The 11,623-nt window shown below is 40.8% G+C and overlaps 1 protein-coding gene across 1 annotated transcript in view; it reads left to right on the top strand.

Annotated features, from left to right (window-relative positions):
* The first annotated feature begins 1,461 nt into the window (after window positions 1-1,461).
* sorcs3b (sortilin related VPS10 domain containing receptor 3b) overlaps window positions 1,462-11,623 on the top strand; it is a 41,561-nt gene continuing 31,399 nt past the window's right edge. The window contains exon 1 of the mRNA XM_040140011.1: window positions 1,462-2,327. Coding sequence (XP_039995945.1) covers window positions 1,647-2,327 — 681 coding nt within the window. The 5' untranslated portion in view covers window positions 1,462-1,646. The remainder of the gene's footprint in view (window positions 2,328-11,623) is intronic.

Raw genomic sequence — 11,623 nt, 5'->3', positions numbered from 1 at the left:
TTTTGCAGCAGAGTTCATCCGCGGTACGGTAACAAGCTGTAGTCACAAATAGGAATTCTGAAAATGCGCATGACACGGCTCTACCTCTTCTCAGATATTGTGTTCACTATCAAGAGTAAGGCAGGGCGCTTTGCAGCACAGTCATAGTCACCTCTTTTACAGTTTTTCTCAAAACTAACAGTCAGTTCCACACTCGACACGCTCATGCAAGTGTGGAAATATGCGCTTGAGTATCTTCAGGTCCTGGATTGGTTTAACCTTGACAGATAGGAGTAATTCACTCTAACTTTATCTCAAAATGTATCTAACATCTTCCCTCGCATTACAAGGACATATCTGCTTCTATTCTGCGTCCCGTTCTTGTGAGCCATACGTGTGCTTGTCATCCTTGGAAAAGATGGAAATCCTTCTCTTTATGACTTTCCCTTAGGACATAAACAAATCTAACGCTTGTTTCAGTTCCTTATCACCAGGCATCATAATACCTTCTCCAGATCAAAAACACAAGGTTTTTTTTTTGTTTTTTTTTAACAAGACAGCCCATTCCATTTTTGCAACAACTGCCAGCTCTGTCAGCAGGAAACAGGAATTGCCATTCAGGATTCATTTGGCTCCACTAATTGAAACTAATACCTTTCAAATAGCATATTGATTTAGAGAAAGCTCAATTTTTCAAACGCGCACTTTAAAAAAAAAAAAAAAAATCAGCGCATAATACGAAATGTGAAGGTGCCAAGATTAAAAACGGAGTTGTTCGGGGCTTGTTGCCTGTGTGACACTACGAGTCATGAAGATGACAGCAAACATATCATAGTGTGACTTCAAAGCTCCTCTTCTTTTCCTGGGCTCTTGCGCAGTAGGCCTACGGCGCACTTTATTAGTGGCCTAATTAAAAAAAAGAAAAAAAACGACAGGTCGAAAATCCCGCTCCTCTTGCAGCTCTACACATCAAAACGGTGTAAGTAAGACGCCCGGGTCTTCATCGGGAAAATCCAAAATCCATGATACCCGCAAAATGTACCCCCCCCCCCGCGCGCGCGTGCACGCCGCTGACAGGTGAACCCTGTGTTGATTGATGCAAGCAAATGAGGTTTTTCTTTCCCGTCGTTTCCAGCGTGAAAATATTGCCACAGCGTGAGCACAATGCTGTTCTGGAAATCGCAAATTACTTTTGCTGTCAACCGCCCCGAGTCAATCAAGTGCTGTTTTGGATAACTTTTTAGAGGTTTACATAAACCAAACAGAACAAACAAAACAAACAAACAAACAAAAAACAGGCCCGTCACTGAACCGAAACTCTGCCTCCCCCGACGAAAATAAGACCGTGGAATATTTCCAAAACGACTTCGCGTGATTTAAATATTTTAGAGCCGTTTTTTTTTTTTTTTCCCCGAGCATCCCCATGAACAATGAGCTCTAACCGCTGCTGCAGCCAGTCATTCTCCGTCGGCGCGTCTGCCTGATGCGCAGCGCCTCCCCAACTGGTCCCTCACTTTGACAAATTCCTGGTCGTGAGCGGGTCTGCTGAGTGGCTTCTCGCACGTAAAGATGATACCTTAAATATTTTAGAAGTTGAACAGCTCTGCCACATCTCTCCCTTCCCCCCCGCCACCCCCATTGATAGACTATCACTTAGGTGGAACACAATGGGACTGGGGTCATTTTGGAGTTTTTCTCTTCTGGCTTTCGCGTTGTTCTACCCCTTCCACTCCAAGTTGGTGGCTCAAGCGGAAATAAGTTCTCCCCGAGCAAACGGCAGATTTGATCGCCCGGAGGTCAGGCCACTGGAAGCAGGTGTGCGCCGAGAATCAACGGAGGTCAAATTCTCGCTCAAAGCCGACAATTGCACGAAACTTTTAAACGCTTTTGAAACGGAAGGAGTCGGTGCTTTGGAACCGAACAATGGCAAGCAAGTGGGGAATGACACACTGAGCGGACTCAGAGACGAGGCACCGGTCGCCGCCGAGACCGCACCGAACTATCGCGGACGTCTCAGAATACCTGGGAAAAAGTACGGTAACATTTCCGAGGACAACCGAAGGCGACCTACGGCGAATGTATGGGCTAGAAAGAAGGCAAAAAGGAGTGTGGGGCCAACATACAGCGAAAATGTGGATAGGAGTATCAGCGGAGAGGCGGGAGAGAGATCCGTGGAGACTGTCCAAGGTGTCTCCAACTCCAGAGCCGAGTACCGGCGCACCGGGGAGGAAGCCAGAGGGTCTAACCCGAGACAAAGTGAGCCTCACCTGGACACCTCGACTTTTGCTCTGTCGGGAGACTCGGCACACAACCAGGCGATGGTGCACTGGTCCGGACACAACAGCAGCGTGAGTTTGAATTGTACAAAAACACGCCTCATCACATCACAGAGGTTTTAGAGAAACGCGACAAATCCCCACACGCCGATTACAAAGCTGATTTTTTTTTTTTTTTTCTGCCTGAAATGCAAATTTTGAAAAATTTTCAATAGACTGACACGAATCCGTCGCGTTCTTACGCGCAGCTGTTAAAGCACGCAGGAGGGCAATTCGGTCCTGGAAACGAATTGTTTCAGTCTTTCAAGAGTTTTGAATTCTCACATTCATGTATGTTGTTCTCTGTCGTTGCCTACACAGAGACCACGACTGTGTATGCGCATCGCGCGCGCCAGTAAGTGTGGACGCGAGGTGGCCATGACTGTGCACTTGCAGGATTCTCCACTCGCTTTTTTCAAACTAGAGCAGAAACATTTCTTCCGACCAACTGTTTGCCACCCGAACTTTGAATTAACAGTTAACCCCTTAGGTAAATTAAGGCGACAGTGAGCTATGGGAATGTGCCGCATTTTGGCAGCTGAGGCAACACATGAATTATTTATGAAATAATCAACTAACGTCTCTCCGGAAGGTGCAGCAGCTACAATTAAAAAGGGACTGTGTCCAACCTGGCCCTTAATGTGACGCTGATGAGACACAGTCTGACCTTTTGACAAACGAGCCATGCCTTTTGTCGTTGACATTTGAATCACATAGTTCATAGTTATCTAATTGCCTGGACGAATACAGAATTGCAACATGTTTTGTTTTTTTTGTCGTTGTTGAAATGGTGCGATGCTTTGCTCTTCAAAACAGGTTGATGGGGATGTGCACAATTTAAATGGATGACAAGACAGTGCAGCAACCACCCAGACCCACCCCCACCCTCTCACACGGAGCACACACACACACACACACACACACACACACACACACACACACACACACATCACAGCGGCAAGCACACTTTGTTTGCACACCATTTTAGCATCACAAAGACAAAGCCCTGGAGATTTTATCTCTCACTTTACATATACAGCAAGTGTTTGCAAGCACCCACATTTGTCAGGCACAAAGATCTTAAACTCCAACGCCTTGTGCAAAAGGAAGGAGCTACTCTGGCTTTTCACTTCACATTTCTACTCTGGCTTTTCACTTCAGCTAATTCAGATCACCTTAGTTTGTTGGGCAAAAGGGTGTGTGGCAGCAACATTAATCTGGGACCACATCTGAAGATTTCTGTGTCCCAGAAACAATGAGAATATTCATTCAGTATCCAAAAATGCTTATATATTTCACCGGATGGATTATATCATTCAGCCTCTAATTGTGTTTTCTTATCTGGAACACTTTCTGTTTGGTAACATGTCGTAATGTTAGCGGCAACACATACTTTGGCAATGTTGATGTATTGTTGTGGACAGTTTCTACAGAAATACACCAGAAATGCACCAAACATCTGATTTGGCGGATGCGTGGTGAAAATATATTGTTAGTTGGAGATGTCTTTACCAACGATTGCCTTTTCTTACTGCAGAACACTGTTCACTGGATCATCACTGATGGGCTTGTCACAGCAGCCAGTCAACAGTTTTGATTTATACAGTCTGAATCCCTGTCTCTGGTCCCAGAAGTACGACTTAAACCCCCAGAGTTTAAATTGATTGCATTTTATGATGTTAGAGCTCAGGCTATATTAGATGTAAATGACTGATAATAAATCCAATCTAAAAGGGACATTTGAAGGAAAATTACTTCATTCCTGTGGTCTAGGGGATCTGTATCAACTATCACTTCAAGACTTTGCCTGTGATCTGGCCAAGATGTAAAATCCCACAGGGAGTGAAATGAGAAAGATGTAGAAGGTGATGGTGAAAGCTCTAGCAGCGGCTCTTCAGAGTCCAGATTTGATAAAGAATTTGATCGTGTAGAAACCTCAAATCTGTCCACAACTCAGTCCCCCAACTATTATTTGATTTCTGCGATTGTCTGAGACATCAAACCCCGGAGTCATAGCTCTCTATGACTTAAGAGAGATAAAATTCACCGGACTCGACCATGGGAATAACATACATACTGCACAAATTCCTTTTAAAAATTCAAGCTTCTTAACTACATGTAGTATTGATTGACTGTGCATGTTTCTCCCTAAATATGTCCCGAATGTAAATGGGGATAGAGATTTAAAGATTCATGATCTATAATGGAGTGTACCAGAAATATAGAAACAAATTTAAAAAGAAGAAATTGAACTCATTAAAAAATATAAACAAATACACTTGGCAGGAGATATCCTGTATGGCAAATCAATTTTTCAATCTTTTGCCTCACATGAGTGTTCAAGCTGTGATATTACTACTTTTACTATGTTGGTGATGTTTTTAAACACACGCACAAACACACACACACACACACACACACACACACACACACACACACACACACACACACACACACACACACACACACACACACACACACAAGGAAAGACTTAGTGTGGGAGCCAGCTGGTGATCAGGGAGTTATTGGCAGCCAAATGATTTTAGGCTCCTGATTGACCATTTTTGCAAGCTCCTCACAGACAGTGGACCAAACTAGGACACTGTGTTAAAGCTGAGGACAGTTAATGAGCGTCTTTATTGACCTCTAATCCCCTGAGTTTCTGCTGAAGAAATAACAACAAGAAAGACTTGAAAATCATTGAGGTTTCCCTCATTTGCAATGATGTCGAGAGAAATCAGAGATACACAGAGTTAAAAAGACAGTAGTCAATGAAAACAGTTGCACACTGAGGTGAAATGGTTTGAGGTCATCATCTTGAATTGTCCATGGGTAGTGAGAGTATTGATCTTGAGAATGTGTTTTTCAGAATTCCATACGTTTGGTGCAAAAAAAACCAAAGGCAGATTTTCCAAGATCAGAATAAACTTGCGGGACTTGAGGCGTAAGACGGTTAGTAGAGCGAGTTTGATAGGGTCCTGTGGTCCGGTCCATCATAGATATTATATAGGGTGGTGAATGTGCACTAAGGGGATTTATGGATGAAAAGATACAAGTGTTTTATCACATCTCTGCACCAGAGAGGAACAACCAACTTTGTTATACAGAATGCAATGGTAAATATCATAGGGACCTCTGGTAATGAATCTGAGGGCAGTTTGAGAGTGGAAGCGGCATAATGTCTGAAGATTATATCACCATAATCTAGGACTGATAGAAAGACTGCCGCAACTATACTTTTCCTACAATTCGGAGAGAAGCTGGATCTTTTTTCTGTACAAAAATGCGAGTTTTTGCTTCCGTTCAGTGACAAGATTTTCAATATGATGTTTAAATGTAAATGATTCATCAAGCCAAATACCTAGATATTTATACCCTGTGTCTTTCTCAATAGTGTTACCATTCAGCGTGGATGGGTGTACACTGTTAAAATCAATGTATCTTGCTCTAGAAAAAAAAGCTGGACATTACAGTCCACCAGAGAAGAGACACTATTATTAATATAAATTGTAAACAAGACAGGACCCAGAACTGATTGTCGTGGAACACCTTTTGTTACTGGTAAAAACTCTGATTGGATATTTCCAGCTTTGACACACAGAAATCTTCCAGATAGGTCATTCTGAAACCATCTACAAGCAATTGAATCAAATTGCGTTTCTGAATAAACAGACAAATGATCAACTGTATCAGAAGCTTTTGACAAGTCAATGAAAACGAAAGCCCGACGCTTCCTTTTTGTCCATACAAGAAACAATATTGCTTACATCTAATGTGACAGCAGAGATGTTACTATGCATAGGTCTGAAACCAATTATGCTGTATGCTGGTGTAAATGATGTCCATGTATCGTGAGAATTGGGGTCTGGTGATCCTCGCTGGCCTGTTCTTAGAAACTTGCTATTCTTGTCGGCCCTGGAGTAAATCTCTGTTTTGTTATGTAAATCTCCCTTTTTGATAGGTTTCTTCTAAGGTGGCAAGAGTCAAACCAATCTGTCAGCTCTGTATCATCATCTTTTTTGCTGAGACTGCCTGGGAATCAGACAGGCCTTGTGGGCCGCGTTGTCCGCATGCTTTATGTGGAACGAGGCAGTTATTGTTGCACATAATCTCATCGGTATAAATAGACAATAAAAAAGAGGAAATGGTATGGCCCTTGAGGGACACGTGTTTAATACCGGTTCATTAGATAAACAGCCATTCCATTTAACATGCCAGAGCTGGTTGCACAGAAACTCCTTGATCCTTAAAATCAAATGGAATGGGTTCCCAATTCACAGAGGCATTTGACCAGAGTTTGTGGGTGGTGCAGGATGATGAAAAGTACATTCAAAAGCTGCCACTGTTGAGGTGTTCAGATACAATAAAGAGAGAGGTTTTTTGCTGATAATTTCCCACATTTCTCTTTCATATTCTACACAGCAACTGCATTTTTTTTTTTTTTTTTTGTAGTTTTATTTTTGGGTAAGAACCCTTTAATAGAATAGTCAAATAAGTCTCAGTCAAAGGGGCTAATATGTGCCCTTGTAAAACCTTTTATTCATTCATTTAACGCCATCCTCTGGCCCCCTGGTTCCTGGCTAAGCGGATTTTGATCCACACTATGTTTGATGAAAATCAAAAGTGGTTAAAATTTTAACATTTCAGTACGAACTGTTTTCTTCCTGTGGCACACTTTGTATTAGAATATTTTGTAGCACAAGTTTTTTTCTACATTTTTTGTGTATATTACTATGAATGCACCATCTGATTCAACTGAAACAAAATATCAAGATAATTTATTTTCTACCAGCCATTTTCGTGCTCTACCTCCTTGTCCCTCGGGTTGTTAGCAACATACGTCTGTTCATTAATCCAGCCCGCCTCAAGCCTTTAGGGGTGCACTGTCCACTGATGTGATTGTATAATGCTGATAGAAACTGCAGCAATCCTGTGTGCGCTGTAACGGTGTGGACTGCTGGTTACTACAGCGAAAACAGTTGCTCAGGAGCCTGGGTGGGTAATTTTTAAAGATTTGTTGAGAAAAAGGAAGCATTTCCTTTTGGGTTTTTTTTGGCCTCAGTTTTATTTTATGGCAAATGGGATACAAGTTTCACCCTCTTTGTAGGAATAATTCAGTGAAATCCCAGTCCTTACTCCTTAAATGACATGCATGTGTGCCCTTTTTTTTTTTTTTTTTCATGAATCATTTGTGCTCAGGGACCATAATGCATCACATCAACACAGGCTCTCAGCACTTCCTCAGCAGTTAGACTGTAGTTTTGCCTCACAAATTGCATGTTAAGCAGCAAATAAAGGACTACCATCAGTTGTATGTTCAACCACACTGTCGTGGCTTGATTTCTTTATGCCTCCCTACCAGTCTCCCTCTCTATCTCTCTCTCTCTCTGTCTGTCTGTTTAACACACTCGAACACACACAGTTTTATGTTTCAGTTTTAATCAAAGTGACAAATCAGGTGCAGAATCATGTTTGACAGGTTTGCATGTGATTAATTAGTGTAATAATTGTTGCAGTGTGGTAGACGCATACTATAGCAGTGATTAGGTTATGAAAACAAATTTATGCATTTTCTGACTGGGAAAATCATAAAATTGGAATTCAAATTGGGAGATGACATCTTTGTTAATCATCACGGTGATAGTTAACACAAACTGTGCAACTTTATGAAACAAGTGTTTTACACCTAAAGGTCATGTCTGATTTTGTTTTGTTCTTTAGTTTCATTAGTATCAAGCGAACCAAGTGACCCTGGTTTGGTAACATACCTCGAAGCAGCACATTACCTGAAGCAACGCAGCCGTTACTATCATGTTTAAAGATGACTGGGATTGCTCAGATGGGAGTCGGCTTGAATAATGGTTTGACTTGGCAGTTTACAGTGACAGGAAGGTATTAGTTGTGGGGGGCAAATGGTTTCTCCTATATAGTGAGCTACAAAAGACCCAAACCTAAAGCAACACACACACACACACACACACACACTGCACAATCAATGGAGATGATGGAAAACCAAACACAAAATGACAGATTTAGAAAACAGAATACTCACTCAATGGGTGTCCTGGAACAAATCGTTTAAAATGACTGGTTGCTTTTGCTTTGACCTAAAAAGAAAAGAAAAAAAAGAGTTATGGTCAGAATGAGAGGCTATATAAATGTGGATCAAAATCATGGCAGTTATTCCGAAATTATGACTAAATATTCATCAAATTTTTGCAGAGCTAAGACTTGACAGAAGCTTACACATCATTTACATGAGTTAATGGTTGTATTGAAGTGGATGTGAATTGTCATCCATAAGTGTGTCATGAGAATGTAAATTATTTAAACAACTAAGCATTGAATTTGAAATAGAATCTAGTTGTGTTCCAGCTTCACTACTGCTACCATTTCGCACACCATCTTAAGCTGGAGCCAGTAGTCTTTAATTCCTGATTGCATGCTGTGCTTTGCGACTTGACAAACTCTGAAAGTTAAATTGTGCTTTTCACAAAGTTTAAATGACCATCTTTGATTATAATCCCCTTCATTTCTATCTTTCTTTGCTATATGTGCTCGCTATTTCATGCAGCTGCTCAAGATTCCACACAGGTAGCTGAAATTTCATCTTATCAGATGTGTTTAGTTGTGCTGCTGTTGCCTTCTTTTCAACCAAGCATGTCTCTCACTTATATGGGGATGTTTTGGAAAGGGTACATTGCTTACTGCAGCTGTTAGGATGGTACACAACACACATTAAACTAGGTGTGACAAATATGGATCAGCTACTCTCTGAAATTAATATGCTTCAAAAGTGGTTTTCCACACTTTACGTCGAGATTAAACAGCATTAAATTCAAGGGTTTTCATGACAAGCAAGTAAACAAAAACAAAAGCAAAAAAACAAAAAATGGTATGATATGATTACTTAGATACTTTAGATACTCACAGCATTTGGTTAAGGTTATGGAAAGATGGTGGTCTTGGTAAAATTTTAAAAAAGTCATCAGTGACTTGAAGCACAAGACACAACATGTTTACTTTATCAACATTTAGTAGGAACCACAGTCTTCCCCAAATGCTACCCAAAGGGCTTTCGTTGCTTAAACCTAAACACATGTGGGACTTCAGGATGCAAACCCTGGTCTCTGGTGCCAGAGTCCTGCACTTTGAGGATCCACTAGTATTGCCAGTTCGTTAGACAGCAGTAAACATTTTTCATCATAAAAATCCGTATTGGACATTATCAGGTTTTACCTGTGGTGGGAAGATCAGAACTCTGTTATGGTCTGTGGCTGAGTAGGGCAGAAAACCACTGACGCCCACCCTTCAGCTAGACCATCTCCTTATGTCTTTAGTCCGGTACAAGAATGTAGTGTTTGCTTTCCTGAGAGGACACTCTCACAGAACATAATCAAGGCAGCATTCATGTCTCCCTCTAAACACAGCTGGCAAAACAAATACGTAGTTTATAAATGTAATTTCTAGAAATATAAAGTCAAAACTGAATGTTAACTAAACTTTAAGGATAGTCAGTTTCTGCCTCTACACATAATGAAAAATGCAACTAAGTTATAGGGGGAAAAAGACAAAACAGGGACGTGTGGGACATATTTAGCTCATGATCTGAGTCTCTCAGCACTTTTGGCAGAGAGGAGTGTCGTTTTAGGTGGAGGGCTCCTCTCTTCCAGAATCTCAATTTGGACCCATTGCCGCCTTTGGCTCAAATTTATGCCACCCCCTCACACGCAGAAGCCAAGCAATTAGGATCCAAAGCTGTGAGGGAACATAAGAGACTGGAAAAAATGTCTGAATAGTGTTAAATTGCTCAAAGTTCAAATTACTACCTAGTGTTCAAACTTAATAAGAACCTGTTCATTTTCCTAAAATTGTATCATATTATCATACCTCACCCTATATTTCCAGTCTCTGTTGAAGTCCATGGCTTAATGAATAACGGGATTACACACACAAAGAATAAATGCAGTCATGCTGGTGTAACTTCAACCTCTGAACACTAAATATGAGCAAACAAGAGTGGCACAGAATAAAAAAACCTGTGAGAGTAAAATGCTAATGTTGTATTTTTGGCTCACCACACTGCTTACAGTGCATCAAATTAATTTTTAATTGCACAGGATGGGACTAAAACTTTGTCAAATGTGTCAAATCATTTGAATGACTTCTAAAATGTCTCCTTGAATGCTGTGCTCTTTGCTTTTCAACTTTTTTGCAAACCACAGTGCATTGTGCTGCAATGTCAACATCAAAACAAAGGATGAAAATTAACTACCAAGTGCAGTCAATACTTCTACACCTATTCCTCTAAAAAATATTTCACTGACTTTTCACCCCAAGCTTTCTTTAAAAAAATGACGCGGATCAATCACAATCTTTTTTTTTCCCCCCACTAATGGCGAACAGGAAAATGTATTGTGGATAGTTGTTGGCAGCAGAGAGACATAACATGCCCACAAAATCCCCCTACAATAGAGCTTGAAGTGAAACCCTTTTATATTCAGCCCATTTCATTAATTTCCCTGCCATAATGGACCAAATTGATTGCTGTAACCTCTCAAGCTCAAAGCATCACGACTATATGACCAAAGCTCAGGAGTCGGGGGGATAAGCAAACATACAGACAGCAGACTAATGCACAAGGGGCCTTTTGGTGGGGTTTACTTGATGAAAGCAGCATCCCCCCGAGTATGTTTATAAAGTACAAAAGTACAAACAATCAATCTGGTCCAGAGATAAGAATAGGACAGAGTAAGGCCTTGCTTTGGACGCACCATTTCTCTTAAAAGACACTTGTCCTTTCTCCTAAGTGCTCTACTTTGTGACACTGTGAGGACGTCTCCAATCAAGATGTTGTGTTTTTATCCCTCCACCCACTTGCAGTGCATCTTGATCTTGGCCTCTCTGCTGTCAAGCCTTAAAGAAATTTATGCAAATTCGCAGCCAATACTGTGTTTCTTTTCTCTGCAGGTGTTTGCATCAGATAATTTCTAAATGGATGCATGAATATATTAATCTTTAATCTTATGAGAAAGAAGAAGTTACAATTTATAACTACAGTGTCGGATGTGGTATAACACTTAAGTTTTGATATACAGATTACCCTCTGTGTCTACACTGGTAGTCTTAGATTTTTACCATGTTTTGCTAAAGGCCATTGGGCTCAGCAAAGGATACAAAAGAGTCTTATTTCTCGTTCTTGGCCGGTGATCTATTCCTTCATGGCACAAGAAATTAAAATTAAAAGTGATAGTCTACAGACCTGAAATGTTCTCAGTGTGGGTAGTAGATCTAGGACATTAATTAACTAGTTGACTCAAAGAAAACAC

Source organism: Xiphias gladius, chromosome 11 (assembly GCF_016859285.1).
Source record: "Xiphias gladius isolate SHS-SW01 ecotype Sanya breed wild chromosome 11, ASM1685928v1, whole genome shotgun sequence".
Classification (NCBI taxonomy): domain Eukaryota; kingdom Metazoa; phylum Chordata; class Actinopteri; order Istiophoriformes; family Xiphiidae; genus Xiphias; species Xiphias gladius.
Note: the sequence above shows the minus strand (reverse complement) of the source record. Positions and strands in the feature narration are given on the sequence as shown.